The 23,241-nt window shown below is 39.2% G+C and overlaps 1 protein-coding gene across 1 annotated transcript; it reads right to left on the bottom strand.

Moving 5' to 3' along the window:
• Positions 1-285: 285 nt before the first annotated feature.
• Ndufa4 (NDUFA4, mitochondrial complex associated) lies at positions 286-8,279 on the bottom strand. Its single transcript, XM_005363719.3, has 4 exons — positions 7,948-8,279; positions 6,813-6,901; positions 5,937-5,997; positions 286-496 (listed from the first exon to the last, which is right to left on the bottom strand). The coding sequence occupies exons 1-4, from the start codon at positions 7,987-7,989 to the stop codon at positions 440-442; spliced, it is 249 nt and encodes an 82-aa protein (XP_005363776.1). The 5' UTR covers positions 7,990-8,279; the 3' UTR covers positions 286-439.
• Between the last annotated feature and the right edge of the window lie 14,962 nt (positions 8,280-23,241).

Consider the following 23,241-nt stretch of genomic DNA (forward strand, 5'->3'; position numbering starts at 1 on the left):
CAGTGTTGACCAACATGCAGTGAACACCACAGTTTAACAAAAGCTTGAATATACTTCCCAATATCCTTTTATTTAATTTCCATTTAAAAGTTACCATGTGTGGGTTTACACACACACACACACACACACACACACACACACACACACACACTCTAAAGCAGTATAAAGTTAAATGCTGAAATGCATAGAGAAATCCAAGAGATGGTTTGAATTTTAGTATTTTATTTCATATACCCTAGCCATAAAGTCCCATATGGATTTTCAGCATTAATTAATGACACGTTATCAAGTTTCAAAGATTTATTCATCAGTTTAATAAACTCCAAAAAATCAACATGATTTCATGCATTCAGAGGAGTATTTCCTGGTCAAGTGGAAAATTGTGCGGATGCTTCTGAAAGACCTTCATTATAAGCAGCTTTATGGTGAGCTTCATGGTTTAGAAGTCAGGGCCTTCTTTCTTCAGTTTGCTGTAGTCCACATTCACTGAGTAGAACTTGGGGAAAAAATATATTTTAGATTACTAAAGACAAACATGGAGCAAAAGTTTTAGAATTTGTTTCATTTTTTTCAAATAAGAACTCAGAAAATTTTAAGAATACTTAATTATGTAAATGTAATACACACAAAAAATACATTATCTAAAATTTTAGTGGTTATTCAAGGAGATGATTCTGGCAAAGTAAATAAAGCATCCAATCTATAGTTTAAGTATACTCTATACTAGTAAGATCTATAAGGATTATCCATTGCAAAATGAATAATTATTCTTTCTGATGCACACTTCTATCTCTAAATTTTTACTTCATATATATCTGTGTGTGCATATATAAAAGAACACCCTATGAGTGATATGTGGGTCCCCAAGTCAACAGGAAGGAGGCTAGTAATATAGTGTTTTGTTGCTTATGCAACTCTTCAGCTCCCACTGTCCTTTTCTCATGGGTTTTCTGAATGCTGAATACTGTCAGTCACCTTTGGTGATAGATTTTAAGTAATACGGCACTAAAACATGTCTAAGATTTCCAAATATTTCAATTAAGAATCATTTTAGAAATAAATCTTGCCAGGCGGTGGTGGCGCACGCCTTTAATCCCAGCACTCGGGAGGCAGAGGCAGGCGGATCTCTGTGAGTTCGAGACCAGCCTGGTCTACAAGAGCTAGTTCCAGGACAGGCTCCAAAACCACAGAGAAACCCTGTCTCGAAAAACAAAACAAAACAAAACAAAACAAAACAAAACAAAAAAAGAAAGAAATCTTACTTAAGTGCTAAACAATGTCTAACTCCTAGTGAGTTTATTGCTGTTTTGTTTTTTGGTGATATATTTGAAACGGGTCTAGAATTTCTACTGGAAGAAACAAAATTATAATCTTAGTTTTATTTCTTCTTGGGCTAAAGAAAACTAAGAAGATAATGCTAAAATTCCTTGAAAATGAGTTATTTATCTGTAAAAGAATTATAAGCATTTTCTCCAGAGTCCTGGTTTGAATAAAAATGGCCCCCATAGGCTCATATATTATTAATGTTTAGTCACCCGGAGTGGAACTCCCCATACTGATTAAAGGATTAGTTGTGGCCTTGTGGGAGGAGTGAGTCACTGGGGTAGTGGGCTTTGAGGTTTCACAGTCCCATGCCAGGCCCAGTCCTCTTTCTGTTTGTGGATCCGGATGTAGCTCCCAGACACATTCTCCAGCACCATGCCTGATTGTTGCCATGCTCTCTGCCGACATAATAATGAACTAAGCCTCTCTAAACTGTAAGCAAGCCCCCAATTAAGTGTCCTCTTTCATATGAGTTGTTTTGGTCATGGAGTCTCTGCACAGCAATAGAAGACAGATTGCATTAAAGGAGACTTCAGGGCTGGTATCTAGCTCAAAGTCACAGCAGTTGCCTATGTGAGGACCCAGACTCATTCCTTTCCACTGTAAAAAACATACAAACAAATGGTTCACAAATCTGTTCCCACAGAGATTTCTTCAAACCCTCTTTTCTTCAAATATATACTTCTTTACCGTAAGAGGCAGGATCTCACCCAGCCTCCATGGTGTGTATGTGAGGATGATCTTTTTTTTTAATTTTTTTTAAATTTATTTATTTATTAAGGATTTCTGCCTCCTCCCCGCCACCGCCTCCCATTTCCCTCCCCCTCCCCCGATCAAGTCCCTCTCCCTCATCAGCTTGAAGAGCAATCAGGGTTCCACATTGGAGCACCGGACAGAAATCTCAAGGTCCAAATCAGGAGCAGAAGGAGGGGGAGCATGAGCAAGGAATTCAGGACCGCGACGGGTGCACCCACACACTGAGACAATGGGGATGATCTTTCGGGAATTCATCAAGACCAGCTAGCCTGGGTCTGAAAAAGCATGGGATAAAACCGGACTTACATAGTGAGGATGATCTTAAGAGTTAATTACTCCTGCCTCCTCCTCTCCTGCACTGGAGTGACAGGCACATGTCACCACGCTCTGTTTTAAGGGCACACAGAGCTTTGCACATTCCAGGCAAACAAACACCTTACCAGCTGAACCTCATCCCCAACTCCTTACTTGATTTTTTAAAAAAGAAACCTCTCCAAGCTGTAAAGCATATCACCATGTTATCCTTAGGTTTATACACACTGGTCTAGGGTTACTTGGACAGAAAAATGTAAATAAACGAGCAATATTCTTTGCTCTGTCTTGTTAAGAATCAATTCACCTAGGCAACAGAAGAAGTTATACTAATCTCTAATACGTTTGCATAATATTAGGTTATATTGAAATAGATATACAAATAACACATTTGCATAATATTAGGTTATATTGAGATAGATATACAAGTATATGTGTTAAACAAAAAATAAACATCTAATAGATGCCAACAACATCTAGCTGCGGTTTATCTTAACCATCACCATCTTCTGCATTCTAATTCAGGATCAAATTATAAATTACTTAAAACTGACTAAACTAAAAGGCTGGAGAGATGACTTAGTGGCTGAAAGCGAGTACTGTTAATCTAAAGGCTCAGAGTTCAGGACCCAGCACCCATGTGGGGTGGCTCACAAACCACATTGATAACTCCAGCTCCAGGGCTCTGACATCTGTAACCTCAGCAGGCTCCTGTACTCATAAACGGAATTCAAAGCAGTAAGAACAAATATTCAAAAACAAAGCCACTGCTAGGTGTGGTGGTTGTTACACACCTTTTAACCCAGAATTCTGAGGCAGAGGCAGAAGGATCAACCTTGATCAGGTTGAAGAACAACTTGATCTACATATCAAGTTTCAAGACAACCATGGCTACATCCTTAAACCAACTATTCTGCCAAAGTAGTGATGCATGCCTTTAATCCCTCGGCATTCTGAAGTCAAAAAGGCAGGCAGATATCTGAATTCAAAGCCAGCTTCATCAACACAGTGAGTTCCAGGTCAGGACTATGTAGAGAGACCTTGACTCAACAATTTTTTCCCCCTCAAAGCTAGTGGGCTTTTGATCTATTTGCTTTGTACTTAAAATTCTCTCTGGAAGTAATTTTGAAATCTGCTTTGCTTTTTTCACGTCCATGCCTCTGCTGCTTTTCTCAACAGTGGTCACCTTGAAAGCACCCTAGATGGAGATATCTGACCCTGGCTTTGAAGCATTTCTTTCATGGATGTATCACTGGGCCTCTAATCCTTAAACCTCATCTTTTCCTAATCTCTTTTAGTTTTATGAGTTTTTGCTTTGGGGAGCCAATAACCTCCCTTTATGAACTGAATATTCATGTCCTCCTAAAATGTCTGGTGAAGTCCTAGCCCCTAGTAAGAAATGACATTTAGAAACTGAGAGTATGGAAGGTAATCAGATCATAAGGGCAGAGCCTTCACAACTAGGCTATTTTGTTTAAAGAGAAAAACAGGGCCAAGTGTCTACCTCCTTTTCCTCTTGTGAAAGCATCCAGTAATCTTGTGAAAGATCCAGGATCTTCGGGAGGAACAGAACTGACTGGCTCTTTGGTCTCACATTTCCCACAATGGTGACACATTTCTGCTGCCAAGGTTCCCTATCCATGGTACTTTTTATCATAGCCACGCCAAATCTTAGTATCTTAACACTATTAACGTTTAGTTTTTTTATTCACATTGCTGTTTCTAAGTAAAGTGCTCCACACTCATTTCATTCCAGTCTTCAGTTTGATGAGAAGCCCTCATTTGCCACTCTGGTTCCCAAGGGAAATGGAAAGAACAGGGGGTCAAAATCAAAATAGTTTAAAAGTGGTAAATATCATCTTCCTACCTCATTGCTTGCCACAAAAACAAACAAACAAATAAATAAGGTGTATGGTACGACTGAGCTCTATTGGCCAAATAAATAAAATTCTTTTAGATGAAGCCAAGAGTTTCGCACACGCTTTTAATCCCAGCACTTAGGATGTAGAGGCAGGTAGATCTCTGAGTGCAAGGCCAGCCTGGTCTACAGATTGAGTTCCTGGACAGCCAAGGCTACACAGAGAAACCAGTCCATCCTCAAAAAAGTTCTCTTTAGATAACAGAAAAATCACTATGGAGATAGTAACATCACTGCTTGGGTTTAAAAGCAAAAATAAGTAGACTTCGTTCATTCCAGGCTTAATGAACATCTAGATTGCGTTCTCTTCACTCTTACTACAATATAATGTTTTTCAGTTTCCACCCTCTATGAGCCACAAGCACTCAAGGCTCACGCTATGCCCCAAACACCAGGGTCTTAACGCAGCAACGTTCCACTTTCAGTTAACAGGGCCTCACATCAGCCCGCCATCATATTCCAAGGCACCAGTAATTGGCACAACTGTTGGAATCATCTGGAACATTTCCTGAAATACCTATAGAGAATATCCCAATATGCTCTTTGGTCAAACAACCAAATTCTAGCTCTTTGTTCTCTCTCTCTCTCTCTTTTTTTTTTTTTACATACATTTCCCCCCCAGAATAACTGGTGCTTGAATTCCTAAAATAAAATAATGAACGAGAATGCCTGTTTATTATTTCTTGAGCACATAGAAGATGGTTTGGTTCAGCTTGGCTGGTACATTTCTAGTTCTACCATTAGAGGACAGCAGCTTGTGTACTTAGAAGCCAAATTAGAGTTGGGTTAAGCGAGTAAAGAGCCAGGCGGTGATGGCTGATGGCGGCACACATCCTTAATCCCCGCACTCAGAAGGCAGAGGCAGGCAGACCTCTGAGGCCAGCCTGGTTTACAAGAGCTAGGTAAAGGACAGCCAGGGCTGTTACACAGGGAAACCCTGTCTCAAAAAAATGAACAAACAGAAGGAATAAAAAGAAAAAATAAAGTGAGTAAAGAATAATCTTTAAAATTGCTACAACTAGTAATGAGAACACGTGTCTCTACCACAGACACTTTCCCCAGGTCTTAGTCAAACACGGCTCAGCGTGACTCTTCTGGGGGGCTAAGGCAAACTGTTAGGTACTGGGGAACAATTGGATGCAGCAGAAAACCTAAGGGAGAAGTAGGCACGTTAAATAGATTGTTTGGCATGAAAATTATACCCAAACTCTTGGCAACAGAAGGTTTACATGCACAAATACAACACATAAGCAAGGTTATGTTTGAGAAATCAATAGTCATGGTACATGAATACAATCTTTCAAGGAGTAGCTAAATAGACCACTCTTCTGGGAAGGTGTTATAGCTTATCTATGAGGCTCATGGCAAAATTTTATTTTTAACTGACTTTCACTTATTCCTACTAACCCTCACCAAAAAATTTTTGAACCACACCAAGAAGAAACAGGCAACCAAACCACCCAAGAGACCAGGCTGTCCATACTTCAAACGCAATGGCAGTAACTCTTCAAGGCTCATCATGATAATGGAGTTTTGCCGGCATATCTCATTTCAAGAAAAACTACCACAGAGCCACAGATCTGTTACAATCTGCTTTCCAGCCATGTTGAACAATGTTGTACCTTACCTTATACTGTTCATTGGGACCCAGTTTGTTCCAAGGCTCTGGGTTATTTTTCCTGTCCCAGCTAAAATGAATAAAACAGTATAATTATTATAGTAATAAAACACTACTTAAATCATGTTTTGAAATACTTCCTTAGAAGCTAGTATTTTGAAGAGATCAAACTCATTCATTTTCTAGTAGGTATAGGATAGTATTACTTTCACTATGAAGCGAAACAGAAGTAGAATTCATAGTTAAACAAGCATGCAACTGGTAGAAATCACAGTAACAGCCATTTGGATATCTGTCCTCATCCCTGTCTTTCTAGCAGGAATGCTTGTATTTGGATTTTATAGTCTTCTATTTTTATTTGATGTAATATATAAAAGTTTATAGACTCCCCATTAATCATCTCCAACTGCAAAAAGGATCATTTTATTGTTTAAAAGATAAAACATTCACACAGGACAAGAATCACGATTACATATTTTATAAAAAGCAGTGATTCCCAGGCATGGCGGCACACGCCTTTAATCCTGGCACTCAGGAGGTAGAGGCGGACAGATCTCTGTGAGTTCAATGACAGTCTGGTTTGCACAGTGAGTTCCAGGACAGCCAGCGATATATAATGAGGGCCTGTCTCCAAACAACAATAATAAACAAACATAACAATTATTATCCCAATCTGAAATGAAATGAAAGACTTAGCAATTCTACTCTGCCAACAGAAAACTAAAACTCAGACAAATTGGGCAAATTGATGAGACAGGAAAGGTAAATGTCAGCAGCAGAAAGTCCTGGAGGCTGCGTGGCTACGAAATTGTAGTTGTTTCTACTGTGGTCCCCAGGGCAGCTTCCTCAGCCAGCCATCCAAGCTTGAAGCATTGGGAGACTCACCTGACATCTGGATTGAACAATGCCAGGCGCATCACATACAGTGCTGCTCCAGTACCTCCTGCTCCAATAAATACGAAGAGAGGAATCAACTAGAACAAAGAATAGACAAAACATAGTACCCATCATCACATTCTTTGATCTTGTCCAAAATAAGACTACAATGGCTCCTACATGGTAACATCCAAATCCATTTCGCTAACTTGTCCTAAAATGTGAACAAAGGTCGATCTTAGATAGAAGCAATGTTTCTTTTCAATTGTATTCTAAAGGCATTAGGATTATTTTGGTTTTAAGAGTCTGACTTCTTGCTGAGTGGCGCTGGCTGGCACATGCCTTTAAATCCCAGCACCGGTGAGGCAGAGGCAGGCGGATCTCTGTGAGTTAGAGGCCAGACTGATCTTCAGAGCGAGTTCCAGGACAGCAAGGGCCACACAGAGAAAGCCTGTCTAGAAAAAAACTAAAAATAATAAAGATAATAGTAATGGTAGTGATAAACACACAATCTCTGTGAAATAAAGAGCATAATCAGCTGGCAGGCATGTCTGTTACAAGCACTGGTTTTAGGAACTAACTCTGAAAACAGATTTCTACTAAATTAGCTAAGTATTTGGAAAACCAGGCTTAAGGTAAAGATAAGTTACCTTAGGGACTGTCATAGGGGGAGTTTTACTGAACAAAAATGAGATGTCAAGAAAACTTAGGTAAATTTTGCAAATGCAAGGTATCCAAGAAAAGTAAGGATTCCAGGATGAAGATCCCTTACATTTCAGAAGGCTTGGGGATGCAATGCAGCGGACATAAATGCCTCAAAAGCCAAGATAACAAACCTGACCTTTCTTGGAGTCTAACCCACTCCGTGTACCATCCAACCCTCTTTGGAGCAACCAATCTGCGAAAGCGTGGGCCAGCGTTCCACGCTCAGAATGTTTACCTTCCTCCCTGATGTCTGCCACCTTCTGCTTCTGGCAAAACTCCGCAGCGGAAAACAGTGACAAATAAAAGGCTTCGAGCAGCCGGGTCAGGCTAACCACAGACAGGGTAAACCCCAAGAACGGCGAAAAGGGAGCGTCCCCAGGGGACTGAGGCAGGTGCACCAAACACAGAAGCCACCCTGGAAAAAAGACCATGAACTTACGCTGGGATGCTTCTTGGCTTGCCCGATGATCTGACGGAGCATGTTTGCGGCAGAGGCCTACCTCCACGGAGACAGGAGAACGAGCACGGGACACACACCAAGCGGCTTCTGCAACCCGGCTGAGCGGACGTCCAAAGTCACCCAGGACCTCCTACCTGAAGGACCCCTGGCTCGGAGGGCAGCCTGCGGCAGGAAAACCCGGATGCGGCTGTCCTCCGCAGCGCCGGAATGGCTCAGCCTTTGCGCGGTCGTGCTCACCTAGCTCGACTTCTGCATTCCACCGTGAAGCACAGGATCCTTCAGTGCTTCGTCATGCATCCTCTCTGATGGGTATATTTCGGCGTCGAAACCAGAACTTCTCGACTGATGAGACAGGCACGTTTTAGGACGACACGCGTGTGATCAGGGTCAGCGGGCGGGCGCGGCTTCCCTAGCGGAGCCTCCCGGCCCGGGCGGCACACGAACGCGCTTGGGGGCGCGCGTGCTGTGCACGCGCAGGGCCGCCTGGAGGGTCCGGAGGGAGCTGCAAGGCGCCTCGATGGCTCCCACAGGACACAGGTCCTGTCTGCAGCCGCCAAGGTCAAGGGCTGTGGTTTGAGACTGCTTGCAGCTGCTTCCTGTCCCCCACTGCGCTGAGGGACAGAAGTTAAAAAAGTAGTCAGTGACCTTCGTTTCTTCAGTGTGATCGCTACACTCCCAGGTCATGACACTAGCCTCCAAAAACTTCTGCAACATGCCACCATCCCTTCTGGTGGCTCTTGCATCTTCACTGGTCGCGTTCCTAAACTTAAGGGTTTCTACTACCCTATTTCCATTTTCATTTATTTCTTTCTAAATTTGCTTTCACCCCAAAAAGGCCTCCTCGGGACAGGGTTTAATGGAGCACATACCATCACAACTAACAGTTTGAACCCTTTCCTACTCCCTACATATATTACAGCTTTGAAATAATAAGACTAAAAAGAGGAGATGTCTTCACTGGAATTGCTAGACTTAAGAAGTAGTATTAGCCGAGAGAAAGTTACCAATGGAAGTGTATAAGGAAGACAATTCAAGTGAAGAAGTTCTGAAGCTCACAACTGCCGACGTGCTGAAGTCTGTTATGGCTGGAACTCAAGACCAAAATCAGGGACTGGAGAGATGACTCTTAACACTGACTGCTTTTTTTTCGGAGGTCCTGAGTTTAATTCCCAGCATAGAGATATGGAGAGAATAGACAGCCTTGTCTTGTTGCTGATTTCAGTGGGATTGCTTTGAGTTTCTCTCCATTTAGTCTGATGTTGGCTGTTGGCTTGCTGTATATGGCCTTTATTATGTTTAGGTATGTTTCTTGTGCCCTTGCTCTCTCCAAGACCTTTATTATGAAAGGATATTGTATTTTGTCAAAGACTTTTTCAGCATCTAATGAAAGGATCATGTGTGGGTTTTTTTTTTTTTTTTTCAGTTTCTTTGTATGGTGGATTGCATTGACAGATTTTACATATGTTGAACCGTTCTTGCATCTCTGGGATGAAGCTTGCTTGCTCGTGATGGATGATTTTTCTGATGTGTTCTTGTATTTGGTTTGCCAGTATTTTGTTGAATATTTTTGCATCAATGTTCATGAGTGACATTGGTCTGTAATTCTTTTTCTTAGTAATGTATTTATGTGGTTTGGGTATCAGGGTAATTGTAGCCTCATAAAAAGGGTTTGGCAATGTTCCTTCTGTTTCTATTGTATAAAAGGAACAACTTGAGGAGTATTGGTATTAGTTCTTCTTCAAAAATCTTGTAGAACCGGGCAGTGGTGGCGCACGCCTTTAATCCCAGCAGGCGGAACTCTGTGAGTTCAAGGCCAGCCTGGTCTACAAGAGCTAGTTCCAGGACAGGAACCAAAAACTACGGAGAAACCCTGTCTCAAAAATTCAAAAAAAAAAAAAAATCCTGTAGAATTCTGTGCTGAAACCATCTGATCCTGGGTTTTGTTGTTTTGTTTTGTTTTTTGTTTATTTTTTTGCAGGGGAGACCTTTGAGGACTGTTTCTATTTCTTTAGCAGTTATAGGTCTACTTAATTTGCTTATCTGGTCTTGATTTAATATTGGTAAATGATATTTGCCAAATTAAAAAAGGAAGTTGTCCATTTCTTTTAAGTTTTCCAATTGTGTGGAGTACAGTTTTTCAAGATTTGACCTGATGATTCTCTGGATTTCCTCCATGTCTATTGTTATGTCCATCTTTTCATTTCTGACTTCGTTAATTTGGATATTCTCTCTCTCTCTCTCTCTTTCTCTCTCTCTCTCTCTCTCTCTCTCTCTCTCTCTCTCTCTTTCTCTCTGCCTTTTGGTTAGTTTGGATAAAGGTTTGTCTATTTTGTTCATTTTCTCAAAGAACCAACTCTTTGTTTCATTGATTATTTGTATTTTTGTATTTTTTCTTTGTAATTTTTTATTTAGCACTCAATTTGATTATTTCCTGTCATCTAATTCTCCTGGGTGAGTTTGCTTCTTTTTGTTCTAGAATTTTCATGTATGCTGTTAACTCACCAGTGTGGGATTTTCCCAGCTTCTTCATGAAGGCACTTAGTGCTTTGAACTTTCCTCTTAGCTTTGCCTTCATTTTTTTCCCATAAAATTGGGTACGTTGTGTGGTTATTTTCATTGAATTTTAGGAAGTCTTTAATTTCTTACTCTATTTTTTTTCCTTGACCCACTGGTGACTCAGGTGAGCATTGTTTAATTTCCATGTGTTTGTGGGCTTTCTGGAATTAGTGTTGTTGTTGAATTCTAATTTTAAGCCATGGTGATCCGATAAGATACATGGGGTTATTCCAATTTTTTTTATCTGTTGAGATTTGCTTTGTTACTTAGTATGTGGTCAATTTTTTTTGGGGGGGTGGTTCAAGACAGGGTTTCTCTGTGATTTTGGAGCCTGTACTGGAACTAGCTCTTGTAGACCAGGCTGGTCTCGAACTCACAGAGATCCGCCTGCCTCTGCCTCCAAGTGCTGGGATTAAAGGCGTGCGCCACCATCGCCCAGCTTATATGGTCAATTTTTGAGAAGGTTCCATAAGGTGCTGAGAAGGAAGTATATTCTTTTATGTTTCTTCTACATATGAGGGTGCCCTTGTATTTGGGGCATACACGTTCAGTATTGAGATTTCCTATTGATAGCCTTCTCCTGTGACAAATATGAAATGTACTTCTTTGTCTCCTTTGATTGATTTTAGTTGTGAAGACCATGTGAGGGCCATGTGAGAACCATGTGAAGGCCATGTGAAGACCATGTGCAAATCACATGAAGGCCATGTGCAGATCACATGAAGGCCATGTGAAAACGATGTGAAGGCCACAATCTCTTGTTCATGGATACCTGCAGTTTATCCAGAGTCATTTATCATTATTTTCTTGATAATAAACACTCTATTTATATGAAACTGAAAGGACTTAAAATTTTGCAATCATTTCTGGGATTCTGTTGAAATCCAGACTACCTCTGTCCATTTCTGTGGCCCTTGACAAGGAGCTATACCGGTAATGGGAAGTTGAAAGATTCTCCATCTACTTTTACTCTGAGGATAAAATAAAAAAAGAAGACAAGACAGCTCAATTAAGCCTAGATTAATTTTATTCAGAAAGAGTTCGTATTTGAGTGTAACTTAATAACTGTTCTTCATGGTGGATAGAGCATGCCTGGATTCATGTAACAGTAACAGTAAGGTCACTGAACACTAAGAAAAGTATATATCTAGATTTAAATTCCGTTAATCAAGCCTTCTCCTCCTCCTCCTTATTTTTATTCGTCCTCCTCCTTTTCTTCCTCCTCCTCCTCTTCCTCCTCCTCCTCTTCCTCTTCTTCATCCTCCTCCTTTTTCCTGAAACAAAAACTGGAATTTCATTCCTGCCTGAAACAACCTAAAAATACAAAATGTGTACAAGGGTTTCATGGAAGCAGATTTCAGCCAAAAATCTAATGGTCCCAGAGAAATGGACAGCAAATGAGGTGTCCCATGACTGTCTATACTAACTCCTCTGACAGTGTTTGTAAGCTTGGGACACAGAGGCCAGAATTAGTAAATTCAACATGTCATAAGTACCCTGTATACACCTGTTTGTATCAAAGAAATTAAATTAGTACTTGAAACCCATCTGAAAATGAAAACTCTGAGACAAGACAGATTCAAAAGAAGGAAGACTTCCCAGTACATCCCAAATAAAAAAGCATTATCCATGTACTAACATCTAATTAAGATATAACAAACAGAAAATTGCAGAAATGAAACATGTTTCTGAAACATGGGTATACAATTTTATTCCGAATTAAAAACTGAATCCAAAATTACATAAGTATACAACACAAAATGAATGATTTTTTATTTTTAACCTTATTATTCTTCTTTTTGCCTATTTATGTTTGCAGGTAGTGTTGTATGGTGTGTTTGTGTGTGTGTATGTGTGTGATATGATTCAGTGAGGAGGGGAAAATCCCAGAGAAAACTGTAATACTGACAAGACCTGATGGTTTGATGGATACAGGTAAGTAAGGAGAAAAGTTAAAAATAATGTCAGAGCCAGGTTTGGTCATCCATTCCTTTGATCCCACCACTCAGGGAGGCAGAGGTAGGCAGATCTCTGAGTTTGAGGTCAGCCTTGCCTAGTGTGCAAGTTCCAGAACCGCCAGGGCTACATGCAGAGAAACCCTCTCTTGGGAAAGAAAAAAAATGGAAAACAGATGTAGGAGTTGTTTTATTAATGGGGATTAATTTGTGACTGGAGATGGATTGAGGAAAGACTCAAAGAGCATCAAACTGAGAAACTCCAGCATGTAATGCTTGTTTGGATAAAACCAACAAGTGATGTGGGATTTCCCTCTGTATGTTGTGATTACCATTAATGAATAAAGAAACTGCTTTGTGCTGCAGGAGGACCTTCCACTCGTTCAGCCAATAGCTGCGAAGATACCAGCCCACTGGTGCGTGGTCTATTTATCTTTAAAAGAGAGCAGCAAGCCTCGACCTGCTCTCTTGGTTCCTGTGCTTGGTTCCTGCTCCTGCTCCGGTGACTAGGCTCCTTTCCTGACAGTTGGTGCTTTGTGAGTTTTAACCCCAAAATAAATGCCCCTTTAAATACTAACTGGTGTGGGATTGTTTTGCGCATTAGCTTTGAACCTATAGCAGGGCAGACTTTAGCTCGGCAGGGAAAACTAAACTGAATGCTGGGAGGAAAAAAGGGCAGAGTCAGAGAGAAGCTGTGTAGTCCCACCAGAGACAGAAGCTGGTTGGAATCTTGCCAGAAAGCCACAGCCAGTTGGCAACACACAGATTACTAGCTATGGGGTAAATTAAGATGTAAGAGTTAGCCCATAAGAAGGTAGAGCTAATGGGCCAAGCACTGTTTTAGATAATACAGTTTCTGTGTGGTTATTTTGGTTCTGAGTAGCCGGGACAAACAAGTGGCCCCCTTCTTGCTACATACAAGGAGGGGAACGTGGATGATATGTGGTGAAGGTTATGAATGTAAAGACTGGTGTGGTTTTCTTCCTTTTTTTGTTATTAATTCAGAAAAGTTTTGCTAAGCGACTGCTCTCTACCAAGTACTGTTGCTCTTGCTTTTCTTTGACTGGCCTCTGACTCTTGCCTTAGTGTTCCAAGAGCTGGCATCACAGACATATGCCTCCATGAACATCACTTAGATTCTAGACATTTAGAATTGGAGAAAAAAAAATACCGTGATCTAACAGAACTCCCATGTGGACTAAGAAAGACAAGTAATGAACAGATAAGATAACTTTAGAGAGTTATAAGCATGCCAATAACCTAGAGCAAGAGCTAGAAACGACATGGGTGAGAAGGGAAGAAGGTTACTTTAGCTAGAGTGAGCGAGGAAAGAGCCTTCTGAGGATATTTGAGTTGAAACCTAAATGAAAAGAAGAGGCAACCAGTTAAAGATCTAGAAAGAACAGTATAGTTAAATGAAACTACCCAGAGACAATAAAAAAAAAAGAGCAACAGAACCAAGTAGTGGTGGTACATTCCTTTAATCCCAGCACTTGGGAGGCAGACGTAAGCAGATCTCTGTGAGTTCAAGGTCAGCCTGGTCTACAAGAGCTAGTTCCAGGACAGCTAGAGCTGTTATATAGAGAAACCCTGTCTCAAAAAAAAAACAAAAAAAAAGGGGGGGGGGAAGAAAAAAAGAAAAGAAAACAAAAAAAACAGCAACAGAAGAAAGTATGCAAAAGTAACTGGTCCATGCATAACAAAGGAAAAAATGATGTCACTTAGAGATAGCAATCTTGCTAAAGTTTTATATACTATGGTAAGGAGTATGATCGTTTTAAAAATCAGTACAGAAAGTACTCAGGTGTAAACAAGGGAACTACAATAGTGAGTACAGCCAGACTGGCTGAAAATGAGAATACAAGATGGGGAAACCTTTTACTGAATATTTCATTTGGAATGAAAAATACTGGTAATAAAAAGTAAGTTGATATACAGAAGTACCATAGTTCAAAAGAAAGTGAAGTGCAGTTGTTTGCTCTTTTTTTGTTTTGTTTTTTGCCTTTTGCTTTGGACCATTGACCTAGTTCCAGACATAAGAATAATATGGGCAGCCAGGTTTATATTGGAAAGTTAACAAAGCAGAATTGCATGATGTAAATCTTACTAAACTGTAACCAACATGTCAAATTGTCAAAATTTAAATTTTGCATATTAAATTTAGAGGAAAGAGGATGTGGCCTGTATATTAAGTAGGGTTAGAGAGTAGAGGTGACAGTTTAGAAAAACTCTGACAGAAGAGGCATTAAAAAATTCAATGTGAGTTTCAGAATAGGGATTTTCTGTGTGACAGATTATGTCATTTCCAAATTCCTCTGGCCTGTCCTTAGGAAGAGCAGTCATTTAATTGCCTCATTAGCATCGGGTTTGATTAGATGACATCCTTTAGTATAAAAGGAAATCTGAGAAATCGCACTTGTCGTGCAGAATTATTGGCCCCTTTGTGTGCTGTTCTCTCTTCTCTTTTCCCTCCATGACAAGATCAAGTTTTGGCCTAGACAGTGGTTGCTTTACCAGCTCGGGTGTGAAATTGAAAGCTATTTGGAGAAGAGCCATTGCTTACCTATGATGGGCACGTTTTGAAAGTAGGGAAGAGAGTTTTATTGTTTCAAGTCATAGTACTTGTGATTAGCAGCATAGTCTATCTCAAAAAGAATTACAGGTTTGGTCAATGATGCAGAGACTTGGCTAGATTCAAATAGAAGAGAAGTCGATTATATACTGCTAAAATAGTAAAACAAAACAAAAACCCTCTTAGCTTTGGGTTTTAAAAACTGAGATGTGAATTGATATTTCATTTCCCCAATCTTCTGGAGAAAAAGAATCAGATAGAAAGATATGCTTGTGCTTATGAACTCCTTGCGTGGATTCAAGCCAAGAATCGAGGAAGTGTGCTGACAGAATCAGCACTAGTCAAAGACCATTTCCTACTTTAGCTCTGTAGCAGCTTACACCCAGTGACGTTTCAGAACCCGTGTACAGTTCTCATTCTCCTGCTGAATTGGAGCTTCACTATTGTTATCCAGTCTCCAGTCTCTGTTCCACTGTAGAAATTTGGTTTTTCGTTTGTTCGATTGTTTAGGACAATTAAAGTGGCTGTGAATTCAGAGATCTTCAGACCAATCAAATACAACCGTAGAAAGCAACAACCTAGAAATCACAGAATTGGACCAGGAATGTAACTTAGTCCTACATTCCTCAAACTCTATGTGAGGGCTGCCGTACTTAGCACTAAAACAGAAACAACAAGAAGAAGATAAAATGTGGAGCAAAACAAGGAAGGAAAGAAAAAGTAGGTCAGGAAGGACAGGAAGAGAAAACATAATAAAAGAAGATTCCACGACATCACTTATGGATCATAGACTCTGAGTAGGAAATAATGAGTGAGTGTTAGGGTCTCAGAGGTGAGTGAATTTGGAGCAAAAAGAATCAAGACCTGAATACCTTGAATGTTTGTAATGAAAAAGACGGACTCTGTTATAGTAGCCATTTGGGTACCTTTCAACCACTTCACTTTGAGGTTTGTACCATGCTTATTTCTTGTTCTTTTGTTTTAATTTTTTGATTGATCTAAAAATTTAAAAATATATAAATAATAGTTGTTCATATTAAATGAAACTGTAGTCAGACTTTGTGGTATATCTCTATAATCTCAGCATTGGAGGGGAAAAGGCCAGGAGGTCAGCCTCAAGGCCAGCCTTAGTTACGTAGTGAATCTGAGGCCAATCTAAGCTATAAAAGACTGTGTCTCCAAACTAAACAGCAAAAAAATAGATATTATATGGTAAATACCTCTAAATCCCCATCAATAACATCCAAGATAAATTAATGCTCTTATATATAGTCCTTGAAGATGCAAGCCTAGAAAATTCTGGAAGTTATGGTGATTATGTGTTGTTATTAATGCATGACAGCAAAGAAATAGCTTCTTTTGAGAATAATAATTTAATAAATGAGCCATAGAATACAATTATATTAATGTAAATTGAAGACAGAATCATATTTTTGTTCAGTTTGCATTTAGAATTTTAATTATTTTTCTAGTAGATGAATTGACAATTGGAGTTATTTTTCTGATAACACAAATGCAAATACCTTCACTTGTTAATAAAGATTCTGCAGCTATCCTTAATCTAAAAACAAATATGTTCATCTACTAGTAAGACAATGTTACATAAACTATCACTAATTATAAAATTTCTATTAGAAAAATGAAAGCATTTTTGTCTGAAAGTTTACTCTGACTGTTATAAATCTCAAAGCTTCACTGCTATAGTTTAAATTAAATACTTGAAATACTTTATGTGTAAAATTCAATGAATATTAAAAAGCTGAGCCACAGTAATTTAGCAAGTACTTCTTTTCAGTGAAACGTTATGACTACATAATATTTTAGAGAAAAAAATATGTGTTTGTCTTATTTGGAATAAGACATCAGATATCTAGTCTTTATAATAGACTTTAGATTATCTCATTTTTCATCTCTCTTATTTGATGCTTTTTATTATCTACCTGGTGTGGGAAGTCCTTCTGTACATGTGCTGCTTTTATTGGTTAATGAGTAAAGAATCTGCTCTTGGCCAATGACTTAGCAGAATATAGCCAGGCTGGAAAAGACACAGAGAGAAAGAAGCAGGAGTTGCCATAAAGCCACCAGAGGGGGAAAACGTGAGCTACCAACCGGAACCTTGCTGGTAGGCCATGAGTCTCACAATAAAATATAAAATAATGGGTTAAATTAAGATGTAAGAGCTAGCCAATAAGAATCTAGAACTAATGGGCCAAGCAGTGATTTAAATAATATAGTTTCTGAGTGATTATTTAGAGTCTGAAAGGTCGGGAACAAAAAAAAAAAAGTGGCCTCCTACATTTATCTTCAGTTTTTATTTCCTCTGTGGATTGTTTAGTTCAGTCATTCACTTGCTCCTGAACGTAATATTGAATGCTTGCTGGGTACTATTTGCTGTGCTGAGTCGGGGTGGCCGATATACAGTAACAAAGCTTTATGAGAAATAGCGCAACAAGAATTAGTATATAATTTAACTTTCTTTTATGATGTTTACTTAATTTACAGAAAACGAAATAATTATCTGCCTGCTGTGTGTATGGATTTGTGTGTGCAGGAGTATCAGAGGTTATTGTCTAGTGTCTTCCTCAGTCACGGTCCACTTTAGTTTTTGAGGTAGTTTCTCACTAGACTGGAGCTTGTGAATCAGGCTAGACTAGCTGGCCAGCAAGCTTCAAGAATCCTCCTGACCTTGCTTCCCTTCCTCTGGAATTGATAGGTGTATACTACTGCTCCCTGCTTTTACATGGCTGCTATAGATTGACCCATGCATGTACAGCAAGCACTTTGCCACTGAATTATATCTCCAGGTCGTGAAATCATTTTTGAAATCACTGAATCCATGATACCTGTGAAATAACTCCAATTAGAGACACCTTAAGCCAGGTAAGATATGTATCATTCATGAAATCAATATAATTCAAAAATGAAGAACCTACGGATGAGAGTTAATACAGTGCATATTTGGTGTGGGAAGTCCTTCTGTATATGTGTCAATGAATAAAGAAGCTGCTTTTGGCCAATGGCTTAACAGAATATAGCCAGGCTGGAAGAGATATATACAGAGAGTAGGCAGAGTCAGAGAAGACACCATGGAGCCGCCAGAGCAAAAAGACACAAGCTGTCACCTGGAACTTTGCCAGTAGGCCATGAGCCTCATGGTAAAATATAAAATAATGGAAATAGGTTAATTATAGATGTAAGAGCTAGCCAATAAGAAACTAGAGCTAATAGGCCAAGCAGTGATTTAATTAATACAGTTTCTGTGTGATTATATTGTGTCTGGGAAGCTGGGAACAAACAAATGGCCTCCTACAACACAAACTGATGAACTAGTTCACAACCAATATATAAAAGGAACGTGCAGGAAGAGAAGACACTCTGCCAAAGACTCTCAAGACTACAAGTAAATGAAGACCAGGCCAATAATGATACAGTAAAACAATCAGAACTGAAGTTCAATACATCAGTCAGGAGTCAACCAGAGAAGCAGAACTTCTAAGCCACATAGTAAATTGCTATGATACAGTCTGTGGAAACTAGCATTTCCTGTTCTACCTGAGGTCAGCAGAGGAGTCAGTAGGGAAGGAAGAGACCTTCCAAACAAAATCACATTAGACACATGATAAGCATGGCCACAAGAATAGAAGCTACAACACTGGTGGCTCCTGTTGCCTCCAAATTTCCGATATCAATATCTAATCCTAATATTATGGGATTTCCACAGAAGAATCCACAGCTCTTTCTAATAAAACTAAATAAAATTCCAACTAGCAGGATATGTACGAAAGGAATCTGGCAGCGTGAAAGTACTAACAATTGTCCTAGGTGATCTCGGCATTCCGGATGTGCCCCTCCTTAACCCCATTGAGTTATGTGTCCCAATGTCTCCTTTGCAAACAGGTTAAGCCACATTAAGTAAGAGCACAACACCCTATTTTCCTGTTTATTGACTGGCATGAATGGCCCAAAGTGAACAAGTAGCAGTCTAAGCTTTCAGTTTAATAAAATCATTGTTGTATATGCTGATAGAAGCATCCCTCCATTGAAACTAAAATGTCTATGCCAGCAGAGCTGTGTTAAAAAGTGATGATTTTACAGTGAGTGGCTAGGGTTATAGAAACAAGAACAGCTTTCATACATAAGCCCTTTGTTTCGAGTAAATAGTAATAGGCACTATTTGCTAACTTAGAATGTACATTATCTAGAGAAATGACTCCACCTCACCAAGGTATTGCTCTCAATTTGCACTGTAACTGTGTCTTCAAAATATAATCCCACCAATTGTATTAGGTGACTTGTTTATGAGGATAAATCATATGTTAAAGCTACCAAATTCTACAAGTTTGATCCAATTTTCATATTTTATTTGGTGTAAAGTGAGTTTATTGGACAGAAGCAATACCATGCCAAGCGGGTAAGCAAGTCAAATCTATGACTACAGTGTTGAGGCATTGATAACAAAGCAGTGCTTCTTTTTTTTAATATTTATTTATTTATTTATTTATTTATTTATTTATTTATTATGTATACAATATTCTGTCTGTGTGTATGTCTTCAAGCCAGAAGAGGGTACCAGACCTCATTACAGATGGTTGTGAGCCACCATGTGGTTGCTGGGAATTGAACTCAGGACCTTTGGAAGAGCAGGCAATGCTCTTAACCACTGAGCCATCTCTCCAGCCCCAAAGCAGTGCTTCTTTAAAGACCATTCATTCTTCCTTTTTCTTCCAACTCTTTGATGAGCATCCATTTGAAACAAACATTTTCACATTCTTTGTCACTTTAAAACTTTATTTTTTCTCTATATAATTGTCCTGACTGTCCTGAAACTCATTCTGAGATCAGAGAGAGCTCGAACTCAGAGATCTTCCTGCCTCTACCTCCTAAGTGCTGAGATTAAAGGTGTGCAGGAATATTTTACACACACACACACACACACACACACACACACACACACACACACACACAAACACGTGCATGCGCACACAAGCCTAGATGTTTTACAACTGTCTATAACTGATTTCAGGTGATCTGACACCTTCATACCAATGCACACAAAATAAAGTCAAATTTAAAAAAAGAGAAATGTGAATTAACTGATGAAGATGATGGAGTTTCTTTGGGGTGATGTAAATGTCCTAGAATAGTGGTGATGGTACTCTTGAACAATTCTTTCAGCATTTTTGTTTTGCTTTGTCTCTGTTTCTGTTTTTGAAGACAGGGTTCTTCTGTGTAATAATCCTGGCTGTCCTGGATTCACTCTGTAGCCCAGGCTGGCCTCTAACTCACAGAGATCTGTTTGCCTCTGCCTCCCGAGTGCTGGGATTAAAGGCATACACCACTCTTCCAGTATATTTAAAGCCACTTCACTGTATACCAGAAAAGAATTAATTTTATGGTATGTGAACTATATCACAATAAGGTTATAATAAAATCTCAGCTTTAAGTTGTGAACCCTCAAAAATGAATCTTATTTTTCTAAAGAGATGACTGACTGGCTATGGCATAGAGGTAAAATGAAAATGTAGTTTTTATAACACTTGTTTTAGCATTTGAAGTTTTATCTATCCCATGCATGAAAAATTGAGTTTTATAAAATATTTTTCAGTATTGTTCCCAATCTCTCAAAGTTGAGGCTTGAATTTTTTACTTGACCCTAATTTCTCTATCATTGTAAATTTCCAGTCATTTCTCTCTGAAAGCACTTAGGATTTTCTTGAAGTTCAGAAATTCCAGCACACTCTGCCAGTTCCCTTTTTTGAGAGAAGGTTTCCCTGTGTAGTCCTGGCTGTCCTAGAACTCACTGTGTAAATGAGGTTGGCCTTGACATCACAAATCTGCACACCTCTGCCCTCCCCAGTGCTGGGATTAAAGGTGTGTGCCATCACTGCCTAGCTAGTTGTTATTGTTCTTCTTGAATATCCCTGAAATACTAACTACAGCATGATTAAATCAGCTAGAGATTTGCTGAAAAGAATCTGTCTTTAAAAGGGTTTGAAATGATAGTTGTTTTGGCTGCCTGCTGCACTTTTGGGTTGTCAAATTAGCTTAGCACTGCAAGGTTAGGGGAAGAGAATTATTCTTAGTGATGAATGAGTCTATTTTTTTTTAAACAAAGATTCTCACTACGTAGTCCTGGCTTGCCTAGGAATTCAGTATGTAGACCAGGATAGTCTTAAACTTAACACCAGTCTGTCTGCTTCTGCCCTAAGTGCTGGTATTAAATGAATGGGTCACCATATTCATCTGAAAAAAATTAATTTTAAAAGATTGCCTATCAGATAAGATACAGTGCACTATAAAGATGAACACTTAATGTTTAAGAAAAATGATTTAATAGTTTGGAAGTAGATATTTAAAAAATATATATCAATGATGTCACAAGAACAAATTAAGGAGTTTCCTCAGGAAAGTTGGCTTGAAGTTTAAACAAGTGCCTTTGCAATTCACCTGTCAGGAAATTGGTTCAGTTACTGCTTTTGTAGCTGCCCATATCAAAGCCATGTATCAGCCAGGACACTCCTATCTTGGCACAGGAATAAATTCTTCTGAAGCTTCATGCTTGCTGTCTTGCCTGGTACAGTTTGCTGTCACACTTACAGAAAGTTGGCTTCTACTTCTTTTTTCAAGGTTTTTCTTATGGCCAAACATAAATCACATCTGCAATCCCATTTCTAAGAGACTCTGAGACCTGTCATACAGATGAAGAGGAAAGAGATGAGTTTAATTTCAACTAGAAAGGAAGGTCTAATTACATTGACAAAGAGAGGTTCTCTGATGTTGCAACCCATTTTCAATTCTTCAGATATCCTTATCAGTCAATATACTCAATGTTCACAAAGTGTCTACAATCTCAATCTGTGGTTCCAGTTCACTGGCTGTTGGCTTTCTTCAATTGATTTTATGAGATGAGATTCTTTTAGAGCAATGATTCTCAAAGACACAAATGTGGATACTGCAGTTGAATTTTCTTTCCAAGGGACATTTGGCAAAGTGTGGATACATTTTGAGTTGTCACAGCTTGAGTGAAGCTGAGCTGTTATTGGCATGTAGTGGGGAGAGGGAAGGAGTTGGAACATCTTACAAACAGGGTCACCTTCTACAGCACACTATCTAGCCCAAAATACCATTAGTGCCCACACTGAGAAATCCTAGTTTTGAGTAACAGAGAATCTGTACTTCTTGAAACAAGTTTCGAGACAAGAATTTAATACTCTGGGCTTTTGCTCATCATATAAACATACAGATATATTTAATATTTATTATTTAAATATAGATCTAATATTTATTATACTTGAATATATGCTCATTCAATAAGTATATATTTGAATTCATAAATATATATTTAAATGTATATAAAGTTCTTAGAGTTGCTTTTCAGTTCAGTTCAGAACACTTTTTTTTTTGCTGTTGTTGCTCCATCTTGATGTTCTATTATCAGAAGGAATTGTTGCCCTATTGACTGTGATCAATAGGCATTTTATTCCAAGTGATGACATGTGATATTTAAATAATTATTTCTCACTACAATATTTTCTTTCTGTTGGTAATACGATTTTTACTTTGTTTCAAGACAAACCATGTCAAATGAATCTTAATTTCAAAGTGGTGGGATTTTATTTCCTTTTTTATTTCTTTTTAAATTTTTTAATTTACTCTTCCCTAATGTATTACATTCCAATCTCAGTTTCCCCTCCCAACCTCTCTGCCACATACCCCACCCCTATTCACTCCTGTTCAGATTCTCTTCAGAAATGGGCAGGCCTCCCATGGATACCAACCAAATATGGCATATCATGTTGCAGTAAGACTAAGTAGACACCACCCTTTCTATTAAGGCTAGACAAAGCAATTCAGTATGAGTGTCCCAAAAGAGTCAGAGTCAGCCACTGCTCCCATTGTTAGGGGTCCCACAGAGACCAAGGCACACAATCATAATATATATGCAGAGCCTAGATCCATGCAGGCTCTGAGATTTTCAGCTCAGTCTCTGTGCGCCCCTATGATCCCAGCATACTTGATTCTGTGGGTTTTCTTGTGATGTTCTTGACCCTTCTGAATGCTACAATCCTTGCTCCCTTCCCCCCCCCCCATTGTAGTAATAGGAGCCGTGGCTGCGTCCCGGCACCCGGCCGCCCACATGGCTAGCTCTACCCGAAATAATTACACGGACACTGTGTTCATTTAATCACC

Source organism: Microtus ochrogaster, linkage group LG10 (assembly GCF_000317375.1).
Source record: "Microtus ochrogaster isolate Prairie Vole_2 linkage group LG10, MicOch1.0, whole genome shotgun sequence".
Taxonomy (NCBI): domain Eukaryota; kingdom Metazoa; phylum Chordata; class Mammalia; order Rodentia; family Cricetidae; genus Microtus; species Microtus ochrogaster.